At 55.4% G+C, this 14,902-nt stretch overlaps 1 protein-coding gene across 1 annotated transcript in view; it reads right to left on the reverse strand.

Annotated features, from left to right (window-relative positions):
* Positions 1–826: 826 nt before the first annotated feature.
* akt1 (v-akt murine thymoma viral oncogene homolog 1) overlaps positions 827–14,902 on the reverse strand; it is a 33,096-nt gene continuing 19,020 nt past the window's right edge. Inside the window, exons 6-12 of the mRNA XM_062469585.1 lie at positions 14,256–14,387; positions 13,514–13,639; positions 9,479–9,607; positions 4,261–4,475; positions 3,138–3,225; positions 2,846–2,948; positions 827–1,893 (exon numbers count right to left, since the gene is read on the reverse strand). Coding sequence (XP_062325569.1) covers positions 1,814–1,893; positions 2,846–2,948; positions 3,138–3,225; positions 4,261–4,475; positions 9,479–9,607; positions 13,514–13,639; positions 14,256–14,387 — 873 coding nt within the window. The 3' untranslated portion in view covers positions 827–1,813. The remainder of the gene's footprint in view (positions 1,894–2,845; positions 2,949–3,137; positions 3,226–4,260; positions 4,476–9,478; positions 9,608–13,513; positions 13,640–14,255; positions 14,388–14,902) is intronic.

The following is a 14,902-nucleotide window of genomic DNA, read 5'->3' on the forward strand; positions in this document are numbered from 1 at the left end:
ATATATATATTTTTTTTTTTACTAAAGCTGGTGTCCTCTGTCTTGGAATTAAGGAGGCAGGTACAAAATAGTAAAACATTTAACCATATAAAAGTATGAAATGCACTCCCCATTTCCATAGGGTCATAGCAAAGGGTGAGTGTGCATAGAAATAAGTAACAATCAATTTCAACAACTGAATAGGTTTGTTCGTACAAAAAGGATAGAAGTGAAGATAAAATTTAAAAACCATTACATTCAATAACATTTGATGCACTTATGAATAATGATGATCAGAGTTTCTGGAAACACTTGTCAGTATCGTGTGCAACATTTGAAATATGATTTTCATTTTCCAATATTCTTAGTTTACCTACAACCATACGTAGGCCTATAGGGGGGGGGGGGGGGGTCATTCAAACAAGTATACATTTGACAATTTGCTCTTTAAAGTACAAAAAGGTGTACAAATACATACATGTTGGGGCAACAAAGTGCATATCATTGGAACAGTCAAACTCATGTAGTCAAACTCTTTAGTCATTGTTGGTTTCATATAAATAACAACCATGTACTAGGACTAAACTTCATCTAAAGATGACTCTTCCTCTACATCCAATCAGAGCAAAGATGACTCAACTTATATTTCCCCCTGAACCAGAAAACCAGTTTGCTGCTAACTGTTCCTGGAGGAGAGTGAGCTTTGTTAAGGTGACCTCATTGAGGCTGTGGTGACGCACTGGGAGGAAAACACCCAATACTGTAGAGGAAAAAACCCCAGCACGAGGGGGGGGGGGGGGAGGGGGGAGGGGAGAGACGGGAGAGGGGAGAGACGGGAGAGAGGGAGAGAGAGGGGGGAGAGAGAGGGGAGATATGGGGGGGGGGGGGGGTGATTCCCTGATTCGGTAGAAAGCTTGAGTACCTGATGGCTGGTTCTGAGGGAAGAAATCCGTTTCAGAAAGCCAACTGTTACAGCCTGATCTCATACAGACAACAGGAAATTCATCTTTCACTGACCACAGATAAACAGTTACAATTGAAATACATTGTAAGTCAGCTTTCACCATCACCTTACATCTCCCCAGAGTCAATATTCTTTGTTTGGCATTTCTGACATCAAGAATGTTTTGGAAAAGGAATTGATTTGTCTGATTCCGGCAGCATCGCTGCACTTGTCCCTTTCAGCATGTTACAAACACCTTTTGTGTTCAAGGACAGCACTGGAGATCAGACCTGCAGTTATTTACAGCATTCTTTATTTTGTTCAATGAAACTTTGAGCGTGGAAGCAAGAACATCTGTTTCAAAGGATGGAACTTTGGTCCTAATGGATCTGTTGTGTTCTCCAACAGAAAGGTGGAAAAAAACAATTTCCTTCAAAAACCAAAGTGTTTTACAGGAAGTTTAAATACTAAGTTGTGTGGAATTCAGATTTTAAACTCTGATTACCATGGAAACGTAGTCATTGGTCAAGCTGGTCCAAAGTATGTCTGTCTATTCCTAAAGGTGATTATCCTCTGAAATGAGTATTGTCTTGTATAATGCACAATGTACAGTATGACGGCTGCACAAAAAAGCTACACAATGTTTGAGGAAGTGTAAACAGTCAGCGTTGGTTACCATGCCAACGCCACGGCAGTTCTACCATTTAGGATAGAAGGAGGTCTGAATATCACTGGCTGCTACTACAGTTTAACATGATCACCCATGGTCACACAGGCCACATAAAACAACCAATGGTCTGGCTGGTTGGTAGAGTGTTCTGAGGAGAGGGAGGCTGGTGGGGTGAGGCTGGTGGGGAGGGAGCTGGGGGGGAGGGAGGGTGAGGAAGCAGATTAGGCTGTTCCACTGGCTGAGTAGGAGAAGTGTGGGAAATGAGGTCTCTGTTCGCTGTCGAATGACTCCATGCTGTCATCTGGGGAATGAAACAAGCACAGAGTTCACTGCCATATACATTTTTTTAATAATTTATAATAAATCAACAATAAACTTTATATAATAAACATGAATAACCCTTCATCTTGATATCATCTGAGGCAGGGGTTCCCAATCCTGGTCCTCGGGCCTCCCTGCCCTGCATGTGTGTTGGAGCAGGGAAACATCTAAAACATGCAGGGCAGGGAGGCCCGAGGACCAGGATTGGGAACCCCTGATCTGAGGTATTGGGTGTCAGGTTGGGGGGATAATGGTGTTTAGTGAAATCACCATCATTACATCCTCCTACCAGCAGGGGGCAGACAACCCTCAGAGGAGTTGTATCACCATGCTTTTATTGAACAGGATGATTATACAGGCATAAGAATACAAACTCGAACCCAAATTCTTTTCATGTTTCCTAGTCGAGAAAATATCTGTTCGGACCTTGAACTGGTAGATCTGTGTGAAGAACCACTTTCCTCTATTTGAAAGTATAAAGAGCAGCCAAACAGAGACCCCAGCGTCCTCCTGTCCTTCCTGGGAGGGGCTGATATTAAAGTAGATGTATGATTCATGGGGCTTTCTCTCATGAACACCCCAACCGAGTGACATGTCAACCTGCAAGCCCACTGTCAAACTATTCTGCTGTTAAAAAATGGTGAAAATGTCACAGGCTGTTCTTGAAATGATTCCGTAAATTTCTATTTATTTTTATGAAATCTCTCAGGGGAGAGATGTATTTTAGACACAGGTCAATGAAAGAGGATCCAGTACTTAGCCTTGATCATAATCACATGGTGAATAGCTACACTCTGATTATCACAACCACACGCCACGGTGTGCAGGCCCAGTAATGGAGAAGGGTGGAGCGTTTGTGAGAATGCGGTGTGTGGAAGTCTGTGTGTGTGTTTGGTTCAGTACGACTCCAGTACGTGTGTGTGTGTGTGTACCTTGTCCAGGTGGTGTGATGGTGATCGTCTGTGCTGTGAACTCCTCGTCGAAATACCGAGTGTCTGTTTCCGAGGTAACCTGTGGCTTGAAAGGCGGGACCAGCTGTGGAGCAGGGAAGGACAGGAGCTTATTGGCACATCTGGGCTGTCAATCACACCCTGCAGTTTTGGCCACATTAAAAGAGAGCAGGTCTCCAGGTAGTGCTCTGAACAGCTTCCAGCTGACAGAGGGAGTTTCCACTCAGAGCTGGAAGCAGCTGAGTGAAGACAGGGGACATGAACAGGACATTACCTTCTTCTCATACACATCCTGCCATTCAATCCCAGCAAAGAAGCTGTGCTGCATGATCTCCTTAGCATCGTCCGGCCCACCACCTAACCTGCAAGAAAACGAGACCCAAACCATACAATTTTAGGTGGATGTTTAAGAAGGAAGATAATTAAATTAATTTACTTTAGTTGTGTTTTATATGCTTGTAAGCTGCAGCCAAACTGCCCTCAGGAAATTATGAAAGACCCAAACCGAGGTGCTATGTTGGGGTGCTGAGTTGTTGTGGAGAGGGTGTGTACCTCTGTGTTGCTGTGCGGTGTTGAGGTGCAGTGCTGGGGTGTTGAGGTGCTGTGCTGTGTTGAGGTGCTGTGTTGAGAGGTGTTGTGGTGCTGTTTTGAGGTGTTGTGTTGAGGTGTTGTGCTGTGTTGAGGTGCTGTGTTGGGGTGCTGTGTTGAGGTGCTGTGTTGTGTTGAGGTGTTGTGTTAAGGTGCTGTGTTGAGGTGTTGAGGTGCTGTGTTGGGGTGCTGTGTTCAGGTGTTGTGTTGAGGTGTTGAGGTGCTGTGTTGAGGTGCTGTGTTGAGGTGCTGTGTTGAGGTGTTGAGGTGCTGTGTTGAGGTGCTGTGTTGTGTTGAGGTGTTGTGTTAAGGTGCTGTGTTGAGGTGTTGATGTGCTGTGTTGGGGTGCTGTGTTGAGGTGTTGTGTTGAGGTGCTGTGCTGTGTTCAGGTGCTGTGTTGAGGTGTTGTGGTGCTGTGTTGAGGTGTTGTGTTGAGGTGTTGTGCTGGGGTGCTGTGCTGTGTTGAGGTGCTGTGCTGGGGTGTTGAGGTGCTGTGCTGTGTTGAGGTGTTGTGGTGCTGTGTTGAGATGCTGTGTTGAGGTGTTGTGTTGAGGTGCTGTGTTGAGGTGTTGTGTTGAGGTGTTGAGGTGCTGTGTTGAGGTGTTGTGTTGAGGTGTTGTGTTGAGGTGTTGAGGTGCTGTGTTGAGGTGTTGTGTTAAGGTGTTGTGTTGAGGTGTTGAGGTGTTGTGTTGAGGTGTTGTGTTGAGGAGTTGTGTTAAGGTGTTGAGGTGTTGTGGTGAGGTGCTGTGTTGAGGTGCTGTGTTGTGTTGAGGTGTTGTGTTGAGTTGTTGTGTTGAGATGATGTGTACCTCTGTGAGGGGTCCTTCCTCAACAGGCCAGACAGCAGGCAGCGGCCCTGTGCCCGCAGGGTGCTCGGGAAGCGGATCTCCTCCATGAGGATCAACTCAAACAGCTTCTTGTGGTCCTGGTTGTAGAAGGGCAGCCGGCCGCACATCATCTCATACATGACCACGCCCAGGCCCCACCAGTCCACCGCCCGGCCGTAGTCGTTGTCCTCCAGCACCTGAGGAGGGGACAGGTTACCTCGTCTCTCCTTCCCCTCAGGACGGACGTTAGGGACGTGAGTCCTGAGAGGACAGAACGGAATGAAGGCAGGGAGGAGCAGGACTCTCCAGGGGGGCGTGTGGCGAGCATCTGACTGTGGCGTCACATGGGATGCCCTCTGTCCTCCCTGAAGCCGTCAGGTGACTGTGGCGTCACATGGGACGCCCTCTGTCCTCCCTGAAGCCGTCAGGTGACTGTGGCGTCACATGGGACGCCCTCTGTCCTCCCTGAAGCCGTCAGGTGACTGTGGCGTCACATGGGACGCCCTCTGTCCTCCCTGAAGCCGTCAGGATCGCTTCCGTCACGTCACCCTTCCTTTGAGACCGTGTGCTACGGAGATTTCAACGCGAGCGAATAAATAGAAACAGGGCGTCCGACAAACAGTTCGGCCCAAACGCGGCGCCACTAGCTTAGTTTAGAAAACAAGGTAATCAAACTGATTGTGGCATCCAGTTAGGACACGGTGCAAGGCCTCCCCCCCACCCCCCGGTCTGGGCTTTCCTGGCAGCTTCAGTCTACACCGACTCACGTCTCACATTAGGGTTAGGGATAGTGTTTCCCTCAGAGCCCTGCATATTTAATCACCAGAGGTCTGCACTGCGCACGCACTGGACGAAGGGAAGGCTGGGGTGGTCAGCACTGTAGAGCACAGACCCAGTAGTGACCCCACACACGCACGCACGCACACACACACACACACACACACACACACACACACACACACACACACACACACACACACACACACACACACACACACACACACACACACACACACACACACACACACACACACACACACACACACACACACACACAGCATGACAGTCAGACATTCACACCAGCACCAAACCACTGCTGTGGGTTTAGAATCGACGAGGCTGCCATCAGCTTTCTGCTGACTGCATGTCTCCTGATATTCAACAGGTTGCTCTAAAGAGAGTTGGTAAATTGCCTCTTGGGAAATGTAGTTGCCTTGCCAGGAGGACGTTATCGGCAAAGTCTAGGCAAGCAGTACAGCATGTTCTTAAAAACAGGCAGGGTGATCTGAGGTGACAGTGACAGGGCCAGGAATAGCAGGACAGGTACAGCTCACTGTGGGCACACTGAGAGGACCTGGTCGTGCCCAGACCCAACTGATGTAGACACAAGACGTGCCCGTAAAAGGAACAAAACTGGTGTGTGTGAGTCGGAGTGTGTGTGTGTGTGTGTCAGAGTGTGTGTGTGTATCAGAGTGTGTGTCTCTAAGTGTGTATGTCAGAGTGTGTGTGTGTCAGAGTGTGTGTCTCTAAGTGTGTATGTCAGAGTGTGTGTGTGTCAGAGTGTGTGTCTCTAAGTGTGTATGTCAGAGTGTGTGTGTGTCAGAGTGTGTGTGTCAGAGAGTGTGTGTGTGTGGCGGCACCATGCCTGGTGCTACGGTGAGTGTGCAGCGTAGAGGAGGAGGCAGGGTAACGTGAAGCGCTGGCGGTGCTAGGATTACTGGGTCGTCTCTATTTCCAGCGCTGCTGTCGTGTGATTCACACCAAGCGACAGCTGGGCCTGCAGCTGCCCCATACATGTAGCACACACAGCTGTGGAGCTGCCAGGCCCACAGGAGCCAGGCTCATCCCTCACTCATGGAACCAGGACTGAGGGCCTCCCTCCCTCCTGCCCACCCTCCCGACCTCTCCTTACCTCCCTCCCTCCCTCAACCCCTCCCAGCCTGCATGACCTGTCCAAGCGGCTGCATTGCTATAAAGGACAGAGGTGAGGGGTCAGGAGAGGGGAGGGGGGAGGAGAGGGTCAGGAGAAGGGAGGGAGGGCAGGAGGAGAGGGAGCAGTGGAGGGGAGGGAGGGAGGATAGGGGGCAGGAGAGGGGAGGGAGGGCAGGAGGAGAGGGGTCAGGAGAGGGGAGGGCAGGAGGATAGGGGGCAGGAGAGGGGAGGGAGGGCAGGAGGAGAGGGGGCAGGAGAGGGGAGGGCAGGAGGATAGGGGGCAGGAGAGGGGAGGGAGGGCAGGAGGAGAGGGGTCAGGAGAGGGGAGGGCAGGAGGATAGGGGGCAGGAGAGGGGAGGGAGGGCAGGAGGAGAGGGGTCAGGAGAGGGGAGGGCAGGAGGATAGGGGGCAGGAGAGGGGAGGGAGGGCAGGAGGAGAGGGGGCAGGAGAGGGGAGGGCAGGAGGATAGGGGGCAGGAGAGGGGAGGGAGGGCAGGAGGAGAGGGGTCAGGAGAGGGGAGGGCAGGAGGATAGGGGGCAGGAGAGGGGAGGGAGGGCAGGAGGAGAGGGGGCAGGAGAGGGGAGGGCAGGAGGATAGGGGGCAGGAGAGGGGAGGGAGGGCAGGAGGAGAGGGGTCAGGAGAGGGGAGGGCAGGAGGATAGGGGGCAGGAGAGGGGAGGGAGGGCAGGAGGAGAGGGGTCAGGAGAGGGGAGGGCAGGAGGATAGGGGGCAGGAGAGGGGAGGGAGGGCAGGAGGAGAGGGGGCAGGAGAGGGGGGGGAGGGCAGGAGGAGAGGGGTCAGGAGAGGGGAGGGGGCTGAGGTAGAATGCTGTGTCTGGTCTCTCCAGACATCATGATCCTGTTTCCTATCTCAGAGCCATATTTATCTTTCCTCTCCTCAAGCAAACATCATTAAACAAACAAGCCACGCTTCACTGAGAAACAGAGTTCATCTCATTTCAAACACTCAACCACTCTTTACTATCATGAGTTCACTACACCAGACACAGTAAACCCTGCTCCTGCCATATGCTATTAAAACAATTGACTCATTTCAAAGTGTAAATTGTGCAAACAATTATTAATTGTCCTGCCCTGCTCATGTCAACCCTGGTGGTAGAAGGTGTCTCCCTTTCCTCCTCCCGCCTCCCTCCCTCTCCCTCTCTCCCTCCCTCCCTCTCCCCCTCCCTCTCCCTCTCCCCCCCTCTCCCTCTCCCTCTCCCCCTCGCCCTGTGGAATATTCCCAGACGGTACAGCATTCCTGTGCAGCACACACAACAAGGTCATTGTTTACTGCGGAACAACCTGTAACACTGCCTGGCCCTCGCTCTCCATGGAGACGCTCGGCAACGACCCCGTCGCCACGGTAACGCCCCCTGATGCCTCCGCCGCTGCAGAAGCTGGAGTAATCACACAGAGAGAGAGGGAGAAGGGGGAGGGAGAGACAGAGGGGGGGAGAGACAGAGAGAGAGGGAGAGAGAGACAGAAAGAGAGGGAGAGAGACAGAGAGACAGAGAGAGAGACAGAGAGAGGGAGAGACAGAGGGAGAGAAAGAGAGAGGGAGAGAGAAAGAGACAGAGAGAGAGAGAGGACACAGAGACAGAGATAGAGAGGGATAGAGAGAGAGAGGGAGAGAGGACACAGAGACAGAGATAGAGAGAGATAGAGAGAGGACACAGAGACAGATAGAGAGAGAAAGAGAGAGAGAGAGAGAGAGAGAGAGAGAGAGAGAGAGAGAGAGAGAGAGAGAGAGAGAGAGAGAGAGGGAGAGAGGGAAGGAGGGAAGGAGGGAAGGAAGGAAGGAGGGAGGGAAGGAGGGAGGGAGGTGATGCCTTACTGGACCAGACAGCTTTCTGCTGTAGCCTCTGATATGAATAGATGCCTTGCTTGCCATGTCCTACTGATCCTCCTCACACCCGGGCCACAACTGCTCCAGCAGGAGTGTTGTATAAGCACCACATAACTCCCACACTGGCCAGTCTCAGGCTGACTGTGGTGACCATGGTTACTGTACAGAGGGGAGGGGAACTCTTCCTGGAGACCCAGTGGGAGGGGGGGGGGGCTATCATGGATGATGGAGGCACAGTGCCAGTTATGGACCCGGGGACCAGAGGACCCAGGCCCTGGTGACAGCAGGCCTCCTGGGCAGCAGGGGGGCCACAGACCCCTGGTCCCCCCAGCCCCCCTGGTCCCCCCAGCAGCTGTAGGCCTGTTGTTCAGGGCTGCCAGACCTCCAGCAGATTCCTTACAGAGGCTAAAAACAACGAGATGGCAACTGTGTCAACACTTCTCTCCTTCTCCCAGAGAAGCATTCCTCCAACAGGAGTCTGGAGGGCGAGCACACACACACACGCACACACACACACACGCACACACACACACGCTCACACACACACACGCTCACACACACACACGCTCACACACACACACACACACACACACACACACACACACACACACACACGCTCACACACACACGCTCACACACACACACACACACACGCTCACACACACAATGCCTTATCGGGTTACAGCCCACTCAAACACATGTCATACCTGCACGCTATCAAGAGAGACCATGTCCCTAAGAACAGACCCTCCCCAGGCCTGGCCTGAACACGCAACTCACTCCAGGTCCCAGGTCTGGACCTTACACAGGCATCCAACAGCAGCTGCAGGAGCCCAGTCATCCACATAGCTGTCCCCCCCATCCCCCAGCCCCCAGCCCCCAGCTCCCAGCCCCCAGCTCCCAGCCCCCAGCCCCCAGCTCCCAGCCCCCAGCCCCCAGCTCCCAGCCCCCAGCCCCCAGCACCAGCCCCCAGCTCCCAGTCCCCATCCCCCAGCCCCCAGCACCAAGCCCTTCAGCTCCCAGCCCCCAGCAGAGACACCAGTGCCACCATGACTCATTGTGTGTCGTCACAAGACCCTGAGCGCTACAGGTCCCCTGAGTCAACCTGCACACTTCCTGCTTCTGGTCCTGATTTCCTGTCTTCTTGAATTAGCCTGAGCTACTTGGGGATGGGTATAGCTCAGGGGTGAGAGTACTTGACTGGAGATCAGGAGGTTACAGGTTCAAATCTTTCCCTGGACCTGATCTTTATCATTGTTACTATAGATAAGTAAACTCATAATACCCAGACGTTTCCTATATCTCGATGAGCCCCAATAAATGATCTAATGAGTTATCAATAGTTGTCAGTGCAGCGTGGAGCCCAGCTTTGTTCAGGGGCACACCTCACCTCGGGGGCCTTGTTCAGGGGCACACCTCACCTCGGGGGCCAGGTACTCGGGGGTCCCACAGAAGGTCTTCATGGTGGCTCCGTCCTTGATGCCCTCCTTACACAGACCGAAGTCTGTGATCTTCACATGTCCGTCTTTGTCCAGCATCAGGTTCTCCAGCTGAGACGAAGGACAGGGAGACAAGAGGTCAGGAGACAGGAGGTCAGGAGACAGGAGGTCAAGAGGTCAGGAGACAGGAGGTAAAGAGGTCAGGAGACAGGAGGTCAAGAGGTCAGGAGACAGGAGGTCAGGAGACAGGAGGTCAAGAGGTCAGGAGACAGGAGGTAAAGAGGTCAGGAGACAGGAGGTCAAGAGGTCAGGAGACAGGAGGTCAGGAGACAGGAGGTCAAGAGGTCAGGAGACAGGAGGTCAAGAGGTCAGGAGACAGGAGGTCAAGAGGTCAGGAGACAGGAGGTCAGGAGGAGGAGACAGGTGTCAGTCTCCTGGTGTCAGTCTCCTGGTGTCAGGGTCCTGGTGTCAGGGTGCTGGTGTCAGGGTCCTGGTGTCAGGGTCCTGGTGTCAGGGTCCTGGTGTCAGTCTCCTGGTGTCAGGGTCCTGGTGTCAGGGTCCTGGTGTCAGTCTCCTGGTGTCAGGGTGCTGGTGTCAGGGTCCTGGTGTCAGGGTCCTGGTGTCAGGGTGCTGGTGTCAGTCTCCTGGTGTCAGGGTCCTGGTGTCAGGGTCCTGGTGTCAGGGTCCTGGTGTCAGGGTGCTGGTGTCAGTCTCCTGGTGTCAGGGTCCTGGTGTCAGGGTCCTGGTGTCAGTCTCCTGGTGTCAGTCTCCTGGTGTCAGTCTCCTGGTGTCAGGGTCCTGGTGTCAGGGTCCTGGTGTCAGGGTCCTGGTGTCAGTCTCCTGGTGTCAGGGTCCTGGTGTCAGTCTCCTGGTGTCAGGGTCCTGGTGTCAGGGTCCTGGTGTCAGGGTCCTGGTGTCAGGGTCCTGGTGTCAGGGTCCTGGTTTCAGGGTCCTGGTGTCAGGGTCCTGGTGTCAGGGTGCTGGTATCAGGGTCCTGGTGTCAGGGTCCTGGTGTCAGGGTCCTGGTGTCAGGGTGCTGGTGTCAGGGTCCTGGTGTCAGGGTCCTGGTGTCAGGGTCCTGGTGTCAGGGTCCTGGTGTCAGGGTCCTGGTGTCAGGGTCCTGGTGTCAGGGTCCTGGTATCAGGGTCCTGGTGTCAGGGTCCTGGTGTCAGGGTCCTGGTGTCAGGGTCCTGGTGTCAGGGTGCTGGTGTCAGGGTCCTGGTGTCAGGGTCCTGGTGTCAGGGTCCTGGTGTCAGGGTCCTGGTGTCAGGGTCCTGGTGTCAGTCTCCTGGTGTCAGGGTCCTGGTGTCAGGGTCCTGGTGTCAGGGTCCTGGTGTCAGGGTCCTGGTTGTCAGGGTCCTGGTTTCAGGGTCCTGGTGTCAGGGGTCCTGGTGTCAGGGTCCTGGTGTCAGGGTCCTGGTGTCAGTCTCCTGGTGTCAGGGTCCTGGTGTCAGGGTCCTGGTGTCAGGGTCCTGGTGTCAGTCTCCTGGTGTCAGGGTCCTGGTGTCAGGGTCCTGGTTTCAGGGTCCTGGTGTCAGGGTCCTGGTGTCAGGGTCCTGGTGTCAGGGTCCTGGTGTCAGGGTCCTGGTGTCAGGGTCCTGGTGTCAGGGTGCTGGTGTCAGGGTCCTGGTGTCAGGGTCCTGGTGTCAGGGTGCTGGTGTCAGTCTCCTGGTGTCAGGGTCCTGGTGTCAGGGTCCTGGTGTCAGGGTCCTGGTGTCAGGGTGCTGGTGTCAGGGTCCTGGTGTCAGGGTCCTGGTATCAGGGTCCTGGTGTCAGGGTCCTGGTGTCAGGGTCCTGGTGTCAGGGTCCTGGTGTCAGGGTGCTGGTGTCAGGGTCCTGGTGTCAGGGTCCTGGTATCAGGGTCCTGGTGTCAGGGTCCTGGTGTCAGGGTCCTGGTGTCAGGGTGCTGGTGTCAGGGTCCTGGTGTCAGGGTCCTGGTGTCAGGGTCCTGGTGTCAGGTCCTGGTGTCAGGGTCCTGGTGTCAGTCTCCTGGTGTCAGGGTCCTGGTGTCAGGGTCCTGGTTTCAGGGTCCTGGTGTCAGGGTCCTGGTGTCAGGGTCCTGGTGTCAGGGTCCTGGTGTCAGGGTCCTGGTGTCAGTCTCCTGGTGTCAGGGTCCTGGTGTCAGGGTCCTGGTGTCAGGGTCCTGGTGTCAGGGTCCTGGTGTCAGGGTCCTGGTGTCAGGGTCCTGGTGTCAGGGTCCTGGTGTCAGGGTCCTGGTGTCAGGGTCCTGGTGTCAGGGTCCTGGTGTCAGGGTCCTGGTGTCAGGGTCCTGGTGTCAGGGTCCTGGTGTCAGGGTCCTGGTTTCAGGGTCCTGGTGTCAGGGTCCTGGTGTCAGGGTCCTGGTGTCAGGGTCCTGGTGTCAGTCTCTGGTGTCAGGGTCCTGGTGTCAGGGTCCTGGTGTCAGGGTCCTGGTGTCAGGGTCCTGGTGTCAGGGTGCTGGTGTCAGGGTCCTGGTGTCAGGGTCCTGGTGTCAGGTGCTGGTGTCAGGGTCCTGGTGTCAGGGTCCTGGTGTCAGGGTGCTGGTGTCAGGGTCCTGGTGTCAGGGTCCTGGTGTCAGGGTGCTGGTGTCAGGGTCCTGGTATCAGGGTCCTGGTGTCAGGGTCCTGGTGTCAGGGTGCTGGTGTCAGGGTCCTGGTGTCAGGGTCCTGGTGTCAGGGTCCTGGTGTCAGGGTCCTGGTGTCAGGGTCCTGGTGTCAGTCTCCTGGTGTCAGGGTCCTGGTGTCAGGGTCCTGGGTTTCAGGGTCCTGGTGTCAGGGTCCTGGTGTCAGGGTCCTGGTGTCAGGGTCCTGGTGTCAGTCTCCTGGTGTCAGGGTCCTGGTGTCAGGGTCTGGTGTCAGGGTCCTGGTGTCAGTCTCCTGGTGTCAGGGTCCTGGTGTCAGGGTCCTGGTTTCAGGGTCCTGGTGTCAGGGTCCTGGTGTCAGGGTCCTGGTGTCAGGGTCCTGGTGTCAGTCTCCTGGTGTCAGGGTCCTGGTGTCAGGGTCCTGGTGTCAGTCTCCTGGTGTCAGGGTCCTGGTGTCAGGGTCCTGGTTTCAGGGTCCTGGTGTCAGGGTCCTGGTGTCAGGGTCCTGGTGTCAGGGTCCTGGTGTCAGGGTGCTGGCAGCTGGAGTTCACACGCGGCCCTCCAGGCAGGCCATGTCAGCACATCCTCCTACCCTGCTGCCCTGGCACACTCAGCAGAACATCCGCAGGCTGGGAGCTCGCCTCATAAACCCAGGGGGAGGGGGGGAAGAGAGAGAGAGAGAGAGAGAGAGAGAGAGAGAGAGAGAGAGAGAGAGAGAGAGAGAGAGAGAGAGAGAGAGAGAGAGAAAAATGGATAGTGAGAGAGAGAGAGAGAGAGAGAGAGAGAGAGAGAGAGAGAGAGAGAGAGAGAGAGAGAGAGAGAGAGAGGGAGGGGGGGAGAGAGAGAGTCCAATGCTGACCTGGCTGGTATAGTTTCATCAGCTGGAGGGAACAGGGCTACAGATGCCCAGACCACCCCCACCCCCCTCCTCCTCCACCACCCCCTCCTCCTCCTCCCCCACCCCCCTCCTCCTCATAGAGATCAGGAAAGGAGGGGGAACAGAGGGAGAGAAGGGGGAGGGGCAGGGGGGGAGGCAGGGGGGGGGCAGGTTGATCAATAAGGCCCTGGACGCTGCTGCCTCGGCTCTGGAAACACTATTTATAACCTACAGACTGAGAGAGGAGAGGAGAGGAGAGGGGAGGAGAGGGGAGGAGAGGAGAGGGGAGGGGAGGGGAGGGGAGGGGAGGGGAGGGGAAGAGAGGGGAGGAGAGGAGAGGAGAGGAGAGGGGAGGAGAGGAGAGGAGAGGGGAGGAGAGAGGAGGAGAGGAGAGGGCAGGGAGGAGAGGAGAGGGGAGGAGAGGGGAGGAGAGGGGAGGAGAGAGGAGGAGAGGAGGAGAGGAGAGGGCAGGGAGGAGAGGAGAGGGGAGGGGAGGGGAGGGGAGGGGAGGGGAGGAGAGGGGCGGAGAGGAGGAGAGGAGAGGGGAGGAGAGGAGGAGAGGAGGAGGTGTGTTCCCCACCTTCAAATCTCTGTAGACCACGTTCCTCTCAGCGTGGAGGTAGTCCAGCGCCGACACAATCTCTGCTCCGTAGAACCGAGCCCGCTCCTCTGAGAACACCCTGTCCCGGGACAGGTGGAAGAACAGCTGGGGGGGGGGGAGAGAGAGAGAGAGAGAGAGAGAGGGGAGAGAGAGAGAGAGGGGAGAGAGAGAGAGAGAGAGAGAGAGAGAGAGAGAGAGAGAGAGAGAGAGAGAGAGAGAGAGAGAGAGAGAGAGAGAGAGAGAGAGAGAGAGAGAGAGAGAGAGAGGAGTAAGCAGGAAAAGGACATGGGAGAGTCAGGATGAGTTAGAGTTACTGACTACTGACCTTTAACCTCTGTGGCTGTGTTGATGAGGAGCGTGGGGGGTGAGGAGCGTGGGGGGTGAGGAGCGTGGGGGGTGAGGAGCGTGGGGGGTGAGGAGCGAGGAGCGTGGGGGGGTGAGGAGCGTGGGGGTGAGGAGCGTGGGGGGGTGAGGAGCGTGCGGGGTGAGGAGCGTGCGGGGTGAGGAGCGTGGGGGGTGAGGAGCGTGCGGGGTGAGGAGCGTGCGGGGTGAGGAGCGTGCGGGGTGAGGAGCGTGGGGGGTGAGGAGCGTGCGGGGTGAGGAGCGTGGGGGTGAGGAGCGTGCGGGGTGAGGAGCGTGCGGGGTGAGGAGCGTGCGGGGTGAGGAGCGTGCGGGGTGAGGAGCGTGCGGGGTGAGGAGCGTGGGGGGTGTTCCTCCTCACCTCTCCCCCATTAGCGTACTCCATGACGAAGCACAGCCGGTCTGGGGTCTGGAAGGAGTACTTCAGACCCTGCAGAGACAACACATCATGACTGAGACGCTGTACACACACACACACACACACACACAGATACACACACACAGATACACACACACACGCACAGATAAACATAGCAGCTATGCTTTCTAGGAAACAACGTAGTGGGAGAATAGGAAGCTGTCTACAAAGCTGCCTTGGAGCAAGGCAGAAGCCAACAAGAAGAAGAATTCTTTGAAACAAAAGTTTGCATCATTGATGAGTACTTGATGAGGACTCTACTATGCTCTACTTTAACCTGCTCTGATGTAGGCTTTACTGTTCTCCTTTCCTCTTCTGAAGTGTGTAGAGAGGAGAGAGAGGGGCTGAGGTGTGTGTAGAGAGGAGAGAGAGGGGCTGAGGTGTGTGTAGAGAGGCTGAGAGAGGGGCTGAGGTGTGTGTAGAGAGGAGAGAGAGGGGCTGAGGTGTGTGTAGAGAGGAGAGAGAGGGGCTGAGGTGTGTGTAGAGAGGAGAGAGAGGGCTGAGGTGTGTGTAGAGAGGAGAGAGAGGGGCTGAGGTGTGTGTAGAGAGGAGAGAGAGAGGCTGAGGTGTGTGTAGAGAGGAGAGAGAGG

This window comes from Osmerus eperlanus, chromosome 9 (genome assembly GCF_963692335.1).
Source record: "Osmerus eperlanus chromosome 9, fOsmEpe2.1, whole genome shotgun sequence".
Classification (NCBI taxonomy): Eukaryota; Metazoa; Chordata; class Actinopteri; order Osmeriformes; family Osmeridae; genus Osmerus; species Osmerus eperlanus.